A 16,525-nucleotide genomic window follows, 5' to 3' on the forward strand; every position below is an offset into this window, starting at 1 on the left:
TTTAAAATACTGATAAATTAATTCCAGCAATTTTCTGGAAAGAGAAGTTCTAACATTATCGATAATTTGCTGGATTGCTGCTCTGTGTGTTCACGATTAAAACGCACGTTCAGGACTAAAACGCGCTGACGTAAGACGTCTACTCCAGCCAATCATAACATTCAGATTAACATCCGCGCTGTTTATAAAAATAAAAGCCTTTGAATATTTTTCCAGACACATTTAGCTGCTAGTTGTTAGTCAGATAACGTTTCTATGATCCTTCTGAATGCTAACTGTGTAGAAAATTATGGATAAAAGGCTTATAATAAACTGCTGTTTGTTTACCTTCCAGCTCTGCTTCAGTTGCTTGACGCATTTCCACATGAATGTTTAATCGCACAACTCGCCTACATATTAACACAGCAGAAATGTTGATATCCATTTTTGCACATTATGCTAGTTGCACTATAAACGTTCATTAAGCTGAATAGTATTTTGTAAACTGATAATCAAAACTGTATTTAAGAATTTTCATATTTGCAGATCTACATGTATGTAAATGTCGACATGTTTATTGGATTGAATGCTATTGTACTGAAAAGCATCTGACCCAAACGCTTTATCGGCAGTTACTTAATAAAAAAAATAACTAGGTCAGTTATTAGGTCAGGGGAACAAATTATTAATCAGGACATCCCATTTATGCAATCGATCACCCAAAAATGAAAATTTACTCAACCTCAAATAGTTCAAAAGTTTCTGTTTTATGTTGAATACAAAAAAAAAAAATATTTTGATGAATGCAGGAAACCAGTAGCGCTTTGTTAGTCTTAGCGGGGAAAAAACTACAAATGTCAATGGCTACAGGTTTCCAACATTTTATTGTAGTAAACAATGACAGAATTAACTATCCCTTTATAATAACATGTTCATTGTTTAAACCAGAGATGCCCAAAGTAGGGCCCGCGGGCCAAAGATGGCCCATGGTAACCTTTGATTTGGCCCCTCATCCCATCTGAAAAGAGGGAGAATGATAGGGAGGTGGTTGGTGCAAATGCCTTTGAGAATGATCGTCAGCAAACTGCACAAGCAAAATCCGTTTGCTTGACTAGTGTATTCAGCATTAAACTTGTGTTATAAATGAGAGTGTTTATGTTTTAATGTAATAAGTTCTTTATAAAATGTTAAACATGATACTGCATTAGTCAAAATAATATAAAGCAACGCTTTCTAATTATTTTTTAAATAGTACCAAATAAATTACAAAATGACCCATGGCAAATTTAATATATACTGTTTGGTATATATTCGGCCCACAGCCCTAATCAAGTTTGCTTTCTGGACCTTTATAGGAAAAAGTTTGGGCACCCCTGGTTTAAACACTGCAGAGTTTGTTTAATATTTGAAGTTTAACTTCATGGATATAACAACTAGGCCTGCACGATATTGGAAAAATCGGACATTGCAATATTTAGTTTTACTGCAATATATATTGCGATATGCATATATTTTCACCAGATGATTTCAATATGATGATGATGACGATTTGAATTAAATTTGAAAAAAAATAATAAATCATTCATTTACATAGACTGGGATGATCACGTTTTTTTCTATGCAGTGCATCTGCATACATTACAACCATAAATAAATAAACAGCATTTATGTTTAAGTACAGAAATTTTACAATCAAATATAAAATAAAATGGTCATCATTGTATAAATAATTGTAAACAAAAACTAATAATACCTTTATTTTTTAATCCTTAATAAATAATCTAATCCTGCACTGTGACTATTGCAGATACTCACATTGTGATTTCTATGCTCAAACGATATATTGTTCAGCCCAAATAACAACTTATACTAACATGACACAAAATATTTGCATTACCTAAAATTCCATCAATGTAAGATACTCTATTATAACTCCATTAGGGTCATTCTCTTATACAACAATACTTATTGGATCAATCAGACCTCAAAAAAAAAAAAAAGATATTTTATCAATATGCATATTTAGGTCAAATTTATCATGCTCCAACTAGCTAATGCACATTCATGCCTGCCTCCCTTTAGATACGAAGCGATCTGCCAAATTAATAAACCCAATAATTAGGTGAAACCAATCATAATTTGTCTCACTTTCCCTATAATAATTTGTCGACACAACTCTTAATGCATTGCTTTGGCCTAACAATGAATAAACAAGCCCACAATGCTTTCTAAAAGATAAATGAATATATAATGATATTATAGGCCCATAGAGGGGTATAAAGGCTAAACGCTTCATGCTAACAAATATTCAGCTCATTAACACACAATCTTCTCCGTTAGCGCTTTTGGAAACAGCTTACTGAGTGTGAGAACAGACATCCATCTGAGAGGGTGCCTGACTGAATAAGATTGAGTGGGCAGCCAAGAAGCGCAGGCAGTTTGACAGGGGTGTTATGGAAGGGTCAGCTGGTGCGGCACTGCATTGCATGAGAAATTGCAGGCAGGTCTATATTGGGCACTCTTGTAGCATGCCAAATGGGTTACTGGACAGCGCGATGTGATGGACGTCCTGATAGCATGCCAAGCTTTCACGGCATGCTCAGCGTAACACAGGTACCCGTGAGCCAGCACAAGTGCGGCTTGGGCTGCTAATCCAAAATCAACCGTCTGTTTGGCATCAGAAGGGCATCAGATACTTAGTTGAGATGAGTGGTTACCGAGCCCCGGCTGTTATCTTAAAGCCATCACACCTCTTCCAAAAACCCTGGCATCCACTCAGCCTCGAGAGGTGGAGCAGGTCTTTGTTCTTTCATGCCAGAGATTCTGAAATGCCCTGATTTGGGCAAGGCAGTTACAGTGGGACATCTGGAGCCTTTTCACCATGTCCTCCTGCCCAACAAAACCAGAGCGCCTGGATGAGCACCAGCACAATTACCCAGAGATCTCTTGGGTCAGTGACATTTACCATGCCATTCACAGTCACAATCAGCTTCTTCTGCTCTATATGTCTTCAAATACTGATCCATGCCATGCTACAGTGAATGACCAAGGCTTTACAAAAGCGAGGCCTGACAGGAAGGTGAATGAAGAGGAATAGAAAGAACCACAGAGCTAATGGAGGTTAAAACAGTTCACTAAAGTCTGCACACCCAATTTTCCCCCCGTAAAAGAGTCGAATAACTTCTGGAAAGTTAAAATAAGCACTCTGGGGGATCAGAAAACAGCGTACAATTGCGGTCGAAGTCAGTAGTCTCAGCATAAATGAAATGTAAATGGTTTTTTGAAACAAATTATGTTTCTGTCTAGAGATGACGGGTTTGCTTTTGATGAGGCCAAATCTCTTTTGCAGTAATGGCACTGCTTTTCCCCGCTGAAGTATCAGACGTTTATATTTAACTCAGACTCGGGCAGGCTGATTCACCCCATGGTAATTGAGGGTTGAGGACGGTGAGCTCCGCTGGATTGGGAGTCACTGTTACGTGGCCGCAATGCATGTCGGTTAAGGAGAGACATTGCAGGCATTTCCTACATTTGGTCTCAAGTCTCGAGCATGTGTGAAGATGAATGCAGAGATGTCTGCATTCAAGCCTGGAAGGACTGTAAAAAAGTCAGTACTGTCTATGGTACATAAAAATAGCATTTGGCATCTATTAACTAACATACATTAAAAGCTAAGTGAAGTTTCACAAACTAATTATTCCAAACTCACTTTAAATAGCCTGTCTAGAAGTACTCCCTTATCTTCATTTTCTGAAAAATCCCCCATCCAACCCATCTCCCATTTTTCCAGGGGGAATTTTCGAGAACTACCTGATTTCGTACCCCCTTACAAGCTCATTGACCAGGCAGGAGCCCTGAACTCAATTATCTCCAAGCTCAGGGTTCAGTCATACTTTATTTTGATGGTCTGTTTGTTGATTTTAAGTCACATTGCAACTGCATGCCAACTAATTCTCATTAGATTTTAAGTAGACTGTTAGGTTGGGTTTAGGGTTGTGGTTAGTGTTAGTATAAGTTGACATGTACTTGCAAAGTTTCTTATAGTCAGTTAAATGTCTGTTAAAGGAGCAGTATCAACAGATGTTAAGCAGACAGTCTCCTAATACTCAAATGGATCATTAAAATAAAGTGTTACCGAGGGTTCTCTCCCATGAAAGCTTGCCAAACCTGCAATTATTATCAAGCAATATCTAAGTGTGAGCTCTTGAAAGTCTCATTTATGGTGAACCTACAGTTTGAGTGGCTTCCTTAACAACCAATATTATGGATGGGTAACACTTTATTTTGATGGTCCATTTGAGTATTAGTAGACTGTCTGCTTGATGTCTGTTGATACTGCTCCTTCAACAGACATTTAACTGATAACAAGAAACTTTGCAAGTACATGTCAACTTACACTAACCCTAACCCCAACCTAACAATCTACTTATAATCTAATGAGAATTAATTGGCATGTAAATGCAATATAACTTAAATTCAACAAACAGACCATCCAAATAAAGTGTGACCTATGGATGCGAAGGCAAAAGGTTTGGATCTGAGGAATATTAGGTTCTATATAAGGTTCTAACACAAGGAATATTATGTTCAACTATAACATTCAAAGCTAGAAAAAATATACAAAAAAGATACCATTGAGTGGAAATTCCTGACGCCAGAGTTCAAAGTTGTATTTGAACATGTAAAAGTTAATTGGAAACCAAAACAACCTTAAGCTTGTATCCAAACAAAATCTCAACCGATGTAATAATGGCTCATTCAAAATGTTAAAATACAACCCCAACATTCACCAAACAACCAAATAAACAGTTGCTGGTCCCCACTTATTCCAAAAGTTTGATCTTTCAAAATAGATTCTATACTTGAATACAGCAACTCATTCATGGTTCAATGCTAAGGATTTTTTTCTACTGTCCTGGGGTTTTTACTTGTGCTGCCAAAATGTTCTATGGCCAAAAGTTAATAGCTATTTTTTAGCCACATACTTAAATATAAATATAATATGTCAAGAATAATGTCTGTGAATCTAGAATTTAAATATTTAAGTATTAGTATAGTATCCAAGTATTATGTAAACAAAAAGAGCAGTATGGAAAATGTGCAGGTATTGTTTGCACTTCTAAATCATTTAACAAAAAGTGGCTGACTTGCCAAACTTTGCAAAACATCCCATCATTTTCTACGCCTTTTCTACCTACGTAAATGTCTGCTTTCAAGACGCTAGAAACAGACGTTTTCTTTTAGCGTTATAACTTGATGTTGTCGTGTCTTTGCTGTACTGGTTTTTACCAGGTTACGAAAAAAATTGTGCGCTCGCATCCAATCAGGTAAGAGGAACTGTAAAAGTAATATGCTGATTACGGTAGAGAAGGTAGTTTTTGGATTCACTAACGATCCTGTCTACTGTCCTGAGTGTCTCTCACGCTGGCCCCGGGCCATCGGGCAGCCCTTATTGTTGAGCCCTGTCATACAAGTTTGGAACAACTTGACGATTAGTAAAGATGACAGAATTAAAATTTTGGGTCAACTGTCCCTTTAAGCCCAGAGGTCAATTGGTCAGTTGTGATTAATTACTGAAGAAGACGAGCTGAAACACTACACTCAGAAAAGCGTTGTGAATGTTTAGTGAACTCGTGTCTTCACACTTTATTCAGCGACCAAGTTGACAGACAACAACATCAACCATGTCAGACACACTCTGCAGAAAACAGAGCCCCTTGATCTCCATGCCCTCATGTGACACGTCTGGCCTCACCGAAGCAGGTGTCAGTCTTAAAGAATGCTCTGAGGTTAGCAGAGGTTACATGCAGCGCAAAGCGAACCCCCAAAGAATGGCAAGAATGTCCATCCTGTGGAGGTAGGGGTTCAGGGACGTAGACGCTACAAATTTGGCGCCTCCAGACTTTGTTTTGCTTAGCGTGTCTCAAACATACAGCTGCCTCTCCTTGTGGCAGTTATCTAGCAATCATCTGTGACAGATTAACGGTGGCAAACAGATGACTGTAAGAAGAACGCCATTCAAAAAAAAATCCATTAGTGCTCGCAACATATCTGAGCACAAATACTGCTTGTTGCTTTGTTAACTATACAACCTGACATGTTATTTTACGGTATGGGATGACACAGCACTCCTTTGAGAATGCGTCTTTAGAAAATCCCCGCACGCCAATAAAAGCACATTCCTTTAATCTCCTCAGAGCTTTGCCAGGCGATGTGTTAGCTCCAAAACAAAGAAAACAAATAGTTGGTGACCACTGATGAGTCCAGCAATGAGGAGGAAGGGAGGGGAAAAGGAAGCACAGCAGTAAATCTTGTAGCTTGGCTTCTCTTTGGGAACTTTAAACATATATAACCATCAAAATGGCTTTCTTTCTCTTCTTCAAAGCCTGTAGGATTCCTTTTTAGATGCTACTTGAAATTCTGCAAATGTTACTGACAGACATACTTCTCACACACAACTGAATCTGAATTAAACTCATATAAAGGTTGACTTCGGGAAAAATTGATGGACATACTCAGTGTTGACAGTTCATAGGATGTGACCACGGGAGTAATCAAAACACAACGTGCGGCAAAACATGAATATGAAAGAAAGGATCTCTCTGAGAAATGACTTCACATCCAACACCTCTAACTAAGAGGGAAACAGGGAGATGATAGCAATAGCAATTTTAAAAGCCTGAAAATCAACTGCAAACAGAAAAACAGAGTGAATCCCCAAACTGACCTGCTTCACTTCAGCCGGCATCACGCAAATCCTGTTTGGTTAAGCCTCTGGGAAAAACACGACGGGAACAATATTCTCTTGTTAGCAGAGTTTGTCAGTCAGTCTTTCGTTCCTTATTACGAGAGTACGTCCTGTGAGAGCCGAGGCAGCTCAGAGCCACAGAGCCATCCTTTCCCCACGGTCACATGCACCAATATACTCCGTCGCTCTCGTCTTCTTGCGCGTTTGCTCTCTCTCTCTCTCTCTCTCTCTCTCTCTCTCTCTCTACGTCTGACACACACACGCTCTTTCTAACACATGCTCGTAATCCTCTCAGGGACAGAAGAAACCCGCCTCCACCGTCACCGTGCGAGGATGCTGCAAAAAACGCTGGGGCGAATAAATGATTTCAAAATGAGGAGAGATGCTGTAGACGGTCCAACCGATCCTTCAATGCGCTCAGGAATCCGGCTGAAGAGAATCAAAACAAAACAGCTCACACACTGAGAAGTGGAGGGGGGGAAGAAAAAGTTGCCCGTTTCAGGAACAAAACCCTCTGGGTGGACTAAGAGGGAGGGAGGAGGGTGGATAGGGGTGTAGAGGATGGAGTGAGGGGTGTGTGTGTGTGTGTGTCAGTGAATAGAAGCTTCCCAGAAGGCATTTGCCCTGTTCACAGTGTAGAGTTTTGTATTCTCGTTTTCTCCCTCTCCTTAGTGAGCATCTATGCAGACAAGGGTCAGACGAATTGGAGGGGGAAGGGGCTGACAGACAGACGCAGCTGGAGTGGAAAGAGAGAGAGGGAGAGAGAGAGAGAGAGAGAGAGAGGGAGAGAGAGACTCCACCCAGCCAACATGCCAAAAGAGCATGAGCCCTGAGAGAGGGCAACGCTTCACAAAACTTTGTTATTTTTCTTTCTTTTTTATTTTTAACCCATACTCTCTCCCTCGGTCTGTTCTTTTCTTTCTTAGCTTTTGTCCTTTTGTCCTTCCAGTATGCTAAATATGAGAAGGGAAAGGAAAGAGGTTGCAGAATGATTTGAGAGTGCATTCAGTGACTGATAGTGAGAAAGAATTTTAATCCAAATCTATGAATGGCTTTAACACAAAGCCGGATGGAGGGAGAGTTCAGGGATGGGCACTTTACACCCGGGGTGTGAAACTCATTTTAGGTTGTGGGTCGGATGTGGTATACAAGTTTTCTTTTTTTGTACACTGATGAAGTTAATAAAATTCAGGATTGACTTGAATTGAAGCAGAATTAATACATTAAATGGTATATGTGGATATTAGTCATAGTTTATTTATGTTTACAGCATCTAAATAACTACCTTTTCAAGGTTTGGCTCAATAATATTAGATTTTTTAAAGAAACTGCTTCTTTTTTGTAAGAAATTATTAAAGTGCTCCAAATATTTCCATTTCAATAACTTTTTTATTTATCAAAAATACAAAAAAAAAAATGTACTCCAGAAGACTGGAGTAATATGTCACTGACAATTCAGGTTTGACTATACAGTAATAACTTACATTTTCTTTTTTATTTTGAGTTTCCAAAAGAAAATACATATATAATTTACATAACCTCTCATACAGAAAGAGACTTACAGATCTTGCATATGCTTTGTATTTTCTTTCCTTTAACAACAACAGCAACAACTATAAACAGTAAAACATGGGGAGCTACAAACTTACTTAATTTAAGGAACAGATTTCCTTTAAAGAGGAAAATATATATATTTAGACATAATATTACATTTAAAAGTTACAATTCAAGAAAAATCCAGGCATATTGGTGAAATATACTCAATCCATTTACTCCAAATTAGAAAAAAAGTATTCAGTCTGTGTTCTTAAAGAAAACAATCACTTTTCCATGACATATCCAGTATAGTGTGTACTGTATCAATCCATTCTTCAACTGCAGGTGACTCTAATTTTAACCATTTTTTTGTAATTACCTTTTTTCCTAGCTGCCAGAAGAATAAATGACAGTTTCTTGTTTTTATTGATCCATCCATCTAAATTTATATTACCTAAATATAAAGATTCATACGTGAAAGCAATCTCTACTTCAAAAATGGTGTCTAAATGTGTTTTAATCTCTTTCCAGTATGGGGTTACTTTCTGATAATCCCAAAAAACATGATAGTGATTAGCTACTTTTTCCCCACACATTCTCCAGCAGCTAGTGCACCTGCTCTGTGTATTTTCTGTGATGGTGTGATAAAAACCTTAGAACAATTTTCCAACAGAATTCTCTCCACATGGCTGAGCTGGTACGTTTCCATTGAGTTGTACAAATATTCCCCCAATTCTCATCTGAGATATTCAGATTTCCTTCAATTTTCCATTTATCTCTAACATATATTGGTATTGTATCCCTTGTATAATTTTGAAATGGTCTTACTGGGCCTTGTCCACTGATAAAAACACTTTTATTATTCTTGTCTCTGCAACTTTTGATAATAACTTATATTTTCAATTATATTTATATAGAAAATACATTTTTACTTACAATAATATTTCTGAATATCACTAATATATTACAGTATATTATATTACCCTATATTATATAATATTTATTATATTATAATATATTATATTATATTATATTATATTATATTATATTATATTATATTATATTATATTATATTATATTATATTATATTATATTATATTATATTATATTATATTATATTTAAAGGGCACCTATGATGAAAATCAACTTTTGTAAGCTGTTCAGACAGAACTGTGTGTATAGGTAAAGTGTGTCCACTGTCACACTGGAATGACATAAATCCAACAATCTCTTTTTTCAAACTTCCTGATGTTAAAATAGGACCAAAATCCCATGATTTTGAGGCCCACCACAACGTGAGGTAGGAGTGTGGTTTTTCTTGCCCACTGAATTGATTGACAGGTGCCGTGTCTCCATAATAACGTCTCCATAATATATACATGTCCACAGAACATTTTTTGACACATGTGTTACAACTATCTGTGATCAGCGGCACCTCCATAATAAATGTTATAAGTTTAAAACATTTGAAAAACAGTGCATGTGTTGAATCCATTTGTGATATTTATATAATTTATGCTTTATTTGTTTATTTGTTGTATGATTATTGAGTAATTAACATTAATAATATTATGCTGTATTATATATATTATAGTTTAGTGATATGGATTAGCTCCACCTACATTTCACGTCAGTTCATTTGTTTATAAGGGCACACAGGTGATGGGTGATCAGCTGGCAGGAGTGGCAGGGAAACTGTGGACTTTGTTTTGTTTAAGGCATTTGTATGAAAAATAAATGAATCTTGAGATACACATGCTTGGATGCGTCATAAAACATCACTGCTCCTGTCAAAACAGCTACATGTTCACCAAATGATATCGGAGACCATAATAGCATGTTTATAATAAAGAGAGCAAAATCGCTATATATTTCCTAACCAATATAATCACCATGGTGTCAGTAAACATGAATATGTGTGTTGTGGGTGTGTACTGCAAATGGCATTTGTGTGAGACTCATTTCAGAAAGGTTTGAATAAATTCCACCACAAAGACATCAAATAAACATGCTTGCTATTTTTGACTAATGAGCTGTATTTCAGCTTCATCCGTGTCTGTCTCTATCACTGACTGCTGTTTATCTGAACGCATGAGTAGCAGACACTCACGTTGGAGCAGTGGGTGGGGAGAAGCAGCTCATTTGCATTTAAAGTCACTGTCTACGAAAACAGCAACATAGTCCTCAGACACTAAAATGGGCAGATTCTACATTATATAATAAATAATCTGATAGGTATTTTGCAGAGGTGTGGACCTGATTCATGTGACTTGGACAAGACTTGCAACTCGACTTGGACTTTAACATAAATAACTTGTGACTTTCACTTGGACCTGCACCTACTGACTTGTAAAGACTTGCTACTTCCCATAAAAAGCCAAAAGATAAAAAGTATGTTGACACGGACCACTCTATCTCTGTTTATGCATCTGTGTGCATATGTGTATGACAGAGAGCATGCGCGTATTCGGCACGACATCCAATCAAGGTATCGTAGATTGTTTTGATTCAACAGCATCCAGCGTGACTACTATGAGGCGCTGGAGAGGACAAAAGTCAAGCGAACGCAGAGAGACCGAGCCAATGCTCAAATGCCAAAACTCGGTCTGTCTCGCGTTCACTCGGTCTCTTTTGCGCATACATTCGGTCTTTCTCACGTGTTAGTTATCCCAACAACCAATCTCACTCTTGGTTATCCCAAGAATGTTGATATGGTTTATATATTGCTACACTATTTATTAACAATACACAAAAAACTAAGAGGTTAAGGTAAATTCTATAATAAATTCTAGTGTTTTTGAGTGTTAGGTATACTGCCTATGTCTTAGGCTAGTATTATTTACAACTTGTTACTACAGTATGCTGAAGCATTCATTATTAAGAATAGTGAACTGATAAAATGAAATACAAAATGTAGTTTTACTACAGTAAAGTGTGGTGAATTAAAGTATAATATACCCTATATTGTAAAAAACAACAACAAAAAAAACACAGCATTGGGTAATTTGTTTATATTACACTTGTGCTACCATAGAAACTATAGTATTACCACAACAGATTAATTGAAGTACTTTACTGTAGTAGGCTACTGTTTAAAACACTGTACATGCCAATAGATGTGTTCAGGGGCCCTGTGGAACAGCTTCTTCTCAAAATGAAGAGGATAACAGGGAAAATGTCTTCCGAAATCTCATCAACAATGTGGAAGACAGCAGAGACTAATTCACTTTATTTTAGTTGCCATGATAAAATGGGATGGATAGTGACATATGAAGAATGAATAGTACAGTAGGCTATGATACTTTAGCAAGTTTTTCCTTTTTTTTTATCACAGTTACATTTCTGCTTGTGTTAGTCATGTTTTTGTTTAAATGTTCTAATTTGATTAGTATGGTGCACCTTTTAGATGTTTAATAAATGTTTTTAAAAATAAAATGTATTCTTTACATCCAACGTCTATTCCAGGGGTGCCTCCAAGGGGTCACGGCCACCCCTGTGAATTCTCTGGCCACCCGTGTGGCCACCCCAATATGATTTTGCTGTTGACATTATTCATTTAAATGAACTTACGTAAATTTACAATATTTGGTAACACTTTACAATAAGGTTCATTAGTTAATGCATTTACTAACATGAACTAATCATAAACAACACTTGTACAACATTTATTAATCATAATTGAACATTTACTAATGCATTATTAACATCCAAGTCCATGCTTGTTAACATTAGTTAATGCACCGTGAATTAACATGAACTAACAATGAACAACTTTATTGTCATTAACTAACATTAACTAACGTGAACAAATACTGTAGTAAATGTTTGTATTAGTAAATGTGTAGTAAATGTTTAGTATTGTTCATTGTTTGTTCATGTTAGTAAATGCATTGATTAACATTAACTAATAAACCTTATTGTAAAGTGTGACCCAATATTTCAATAAATAAATAAATAAATAGCAGCCACTAAATTATTGTGGATTGATTTGTGCCACTGACGTAGCTGATTCGTAGCTGATGTTATTGAATTTGAATTTATAGATTTTTTAGGAATAAATTGCAATATTTCAAGAGTATTTAATGAAATTAATTAAAACCACATTATTCATTTACCATAAACAGAAATATAACATCACACTGAATTCATAATTTTTTTTGGTTTGCCACCCTAAGATTGGTGCGGCCTCTTCTGGCCACCCCTAAGAAAATTTTCTGGGGGCGCCACTAGTCTATCATATGTGTCTTTAAGTGTTTGAAACTGGAAATATCTCATCATATAACACAGACAAAAATGTTTAGTTTTATTAGATAAAAAAATTAATATGTAAGTCTATTTTAGTATTTTGGTTATTGTTAATAAATAGTGCACCAATATAAATTATATCAAAAAGCACGAAAGGAAGAGGAAACACTAGACATAAATTACGAGTCTGCATATAATCTCTGAAAGCGCTCAAGAATATGCGTGAGCAGTGCATATTTGAAAGCATGAGAAAATCTGCGCATGAGCAGCGTATATTTGAGAGCTCGCAAGCAGTTTTGTCCACAGAGGAAATCGGTGCACGAGCATCACACAAAGTAGAGAGCAAAGTTCTTCAACGTTATGTAAAGAAAACAAAGTTATTGTTTGCATGAAGTAGCCTACTTCATTGAGAATATGTGCAACCATTTTACATTGCTGCTAGATGGATTTGCATCTCAATCTCTTCAGCACACACGAGATCCAATTGACAAAATACCAATTTCCCTCAATTTTACTTTGCAGCCAGGGGCGTAGCAACCGGGGGGGACGGGGAGGGGGGGATCCATCCCTCTCACTTTTAGAGACAGACCATTTAGAAACAGGTGATTTATAATTATATGAACATATGATCTCATACAGCCGTCCCCCGCACTTTTAAAATGTCCGCTACGCCCCTGTTTGCAGCATACAGGAGTTGTTGGTCTACTGCTGCCTCATTGAGGTCGTTTATGTAATTTTGGTTAATCACAAGTTGATCACTGAAGACATTAAACATAGCACAACTAAACTTAATGAATAAGACAGCAGTAGACCTGTAAATTCTGTGTGATGTGAGGCAAAATGGAATCTATTGTGATGGAACTAGTTCTTGTGCAATATGCTGTGGAGACGAGATGCAGCACTGTTCAGTACTTTGGCACTTTTTCAGAAAATTACATTTGGATTTTTATGTATCTGAGCAATGTTATTTTATAAAAAAAAGGTTTGTTTAATAAATACATATCTTAAAACCATACATAATCTGTATACACTTTATCTTTCTGTTAAAAAGACTCGAAAAAACTCGAAAGTCAAACCGTAGGACTTTGGACTTGACTTGAGACTTGTTGGCCTTTGACTTGGGACTTGACTGGAGATTTGCCTGTCTTGACTGGAGACTTGACTCAGAACTTGAGAGCAATGAATTGAGACTTACTTGTGACTTGCCAAACAATGACTTTGTCCCACCTCTGGTATTTTGAGCTGAAACTTTACAGACACATTCTGGAGACACCAAAGGCTTATGTTGTATCTTGTAAAAGAGGTAAATTAGGTGCCCTTTAAGAACTTACTGTATCTTGAATTCTAAATGGTAGTGTACTTACTAAATACACAATTAAATAAATAAATAAGACATATACAATTTTTTGAACATGACCAACAATTAGTACTTTGATGATAAAATGAATTTATAATCAACGATAAATAAATTGATGTATGATTACAAATCTAAAAGCTGTATAAATAATACGTCAGTATTCAGAGATGATGAAATTACACAGGCAAACATCATCATATTTCTAGATCATTCAAGCACGGAAAAATCATAAATTCATGCAAAGTTTACTCAAGTGTTTAAATGATTCACAGCTAATTTTAAAAATGCATGGAAATGAACACAAAGTAAGTCTTAAAAAACAAACTATACAGCTTATTTCATATATAGCTTATTAAAACCCAGCATGGAAGTCAAACTTAATTTTATTAACTTAGTTGAACTCCAAACTCCAAATCTAAGAGTAAATGCAATAAAACAACATGTCAAATCTGAAGAAATCTTCCATTTCTTAGGCTGAGGGCAAATACAACTCACACTCTTTTACTTCAAAACCAAATCCTTCTCAAACTCGGAACAACAGTCGGCACAAACAGAAGAGCATCATGTCTTATCTAGCAGTAACAGCCTGAATCTGTTTGCAGTCGGTCTGAATGAATACTCTCCCTCTTCTGCTACTGAGTCTGACACCAAACGGACTGCAGAATGCCCTGTGGTTGCTGAACCATGTAAACATGTCAACAGAAAAAGCGATAAATAAATTAAATGAAAGTAATCAGAGCGTTTCAGTAGATCCAGTCCGAGAGACAGAACATACGCCAGGAAAGGTTAAAGTGGACTATTGCGGAGAGAAAGACAAAAGAGGAGACTGCATATAATGAAACAAACAAGAAGGGATAAACAAGATGCGCTATGTACATGCGATTGTTCAAGTCTCATTAATATATTTATGAGCGCTGAATATTCGAAAATACTCTTTTGCTCAAGAGGATGTTGATGTTTCCTCAGCACTTTTTGATTTGGAAAGTAATGAATTTCATCATTAGAAGTTTTCAAAGGTGGCGACTCAGCAAAGATCACATTTTAAGTGCATCACCTCTGTAAACGAGCAATGATTGTGGTTAATACAGACTGGGAAATGAACATACCGAAACAAAAATACTGTTTCCTTTGATATGATCAAATACAAAAATGTGGTTGGTTTCACCATCACAGAGATGCTGATCAACAACACGGATCTGGTAAATGAGACCCTGAGAGAGAATAAGAAATATGAACTAAAAGGGAAAATATAGGGCATACGATGTTGCATTAAAGGAATAGTTTGACCTAAAAAAATAAAACATTTATTATTTACTCAAAACATTGTATCTATATTCAACATGATGAAAGTGCATGAGGGTTGTTAAGTTATAAAATGACAAGAAAAATATTTCTGAATATTCACTAACCACTGAAATCCTCTGTATTTGTTGTCATTGCTGCATTCATATTATTATAAAAGCCTGATGACACATCCACGAAGGCAAGGCAGGGCAAGTTTATTTATAAAGCAAATTTCATACACAATGGTAATTCAAAGTACTTTACATAAACAAAAATATGAGAAACAAGAAAATAAAAATGATTAAAAGAGTTAAAAATAATTAAAACATATTAAAATGTGTTAAAACTGGTTATAAAAGAAGAAAAAAGAAAAGAAAGACATAATAGTGGGATCTGTCGGACGTACACTCTCAGAAATAAAGGAACGCAAGCTGTCACTGGGGTGGTACCTTTTCAAAAGGTATGCATTTGTGCTTAAAGGGTCCATATTGGTACCTCAAAAGTATATATTAGTACCTAAAAAAATTTAAGAGGCACATATTTATACTTTTTAAGTACTAATATATACTCTTGAGGTATTAATATGGACCTTGTAGGTACAAATTTGTACCTTATGCATTATAGGCTTTACATTATAGAGAGAAATAACAGATAAACCAAGACTGCTGTTCGGTCAATTTTCCTAACGCATAAACAGCTCTCGTTAATAGTTAACATGCTTTCACTTTCGTATTTTACATGAAACGCACATTTACCGGTAGGAATGACATCCCGCCCTACTCATAATTCTCTTCATATAGCCATATGCCTATTACATATCCATAATACACTGTGATATAGCTCGAATCGTATTGCTTTGTCACTACAATCGATCTGCTCCAGAGTTTGTTTCAATTGAGCCGAGACCACCCCATTCAGGCGATATCGGACCGATTGATTTGGGGTGGATCCGAGCGCGATTGCTCGATTCACATATACCAAACAAACCGAGCTAACTGGGGAAACGAGCTCTGTAACAAAAGTCTAGGTATAAAAGCACCCTTATTATTATTATTATTAATGCAATTTTTGCAGACAACAGGTGCGATTTATGAATTCTAAATTGTTGTTTTACAAGCACTAATGTGTATTTTAGTATAGTAAACTTAAAGGCTTAACTAGGTGAATTAGGCAGGTTAGGGTAATTAGGAAAGTTATTGTATATCGATAGTTTGTTCTGTAGACTACCGAAAAGGGCTAATAATTTTGACCTTAAGATGTTTTTAAATTTTAAAACTGCTTTTATTCTAGCCGAAATAAAAACAAATAAGACTTTCTCCAGAAGAAAAAATATTATCAAACATACTGTGAAAATTTCCTTGCTCTGTTAAACATCA

The 16,525-nt window shown here is 36.2% G+C and overlaps 1 protein-coding gene across 5 annotated transcripts in view; it reads right to left on the bottom strand.

The window, feature by feature from the left end:
* Nucleotides 1-16,525, bottom strand: part of arvcfb (ARVCF delta catenin family member b) — a 430,881-nt gene that overhangs the window by 223,848 nt on the left and 190,508 nt on the right. The window contains exon 1 of one of the 5 annotated variants that reach the window (XM_056457814.1): nucleotides 6,707-7,356. The exons of the other annotated variants lie outside the window; for them this stretch is intronic. Within the exon in view, the coding sequence (XP_056313789.1) occupies nucleotides 6,707-6,727 (21 nt within the window). The 5' untranslated portion in view covers nucleotides 6,728-7,356. Of the gene's footprint in view, nucleotides 1-6,706; nucleotides 7,357-16,525 lie in introns of those variants that run through there. 5 annotated transcript variants of the gene reach the window in all.

The sequence above is a fragment of the Danio aesculapii genome, chromosome 5, assembly GCF_903798145.1.
Source record: "Danio aesculapii chromosome 5, fDanAes4.1, whole genome shotgun sequence".
Taxonomy (NCBI): Eukaryota; Metazoa; Chordata; class Actinopteri; order Cypriniformes; family Danionidae; genus Danio; species Danio aesculapii.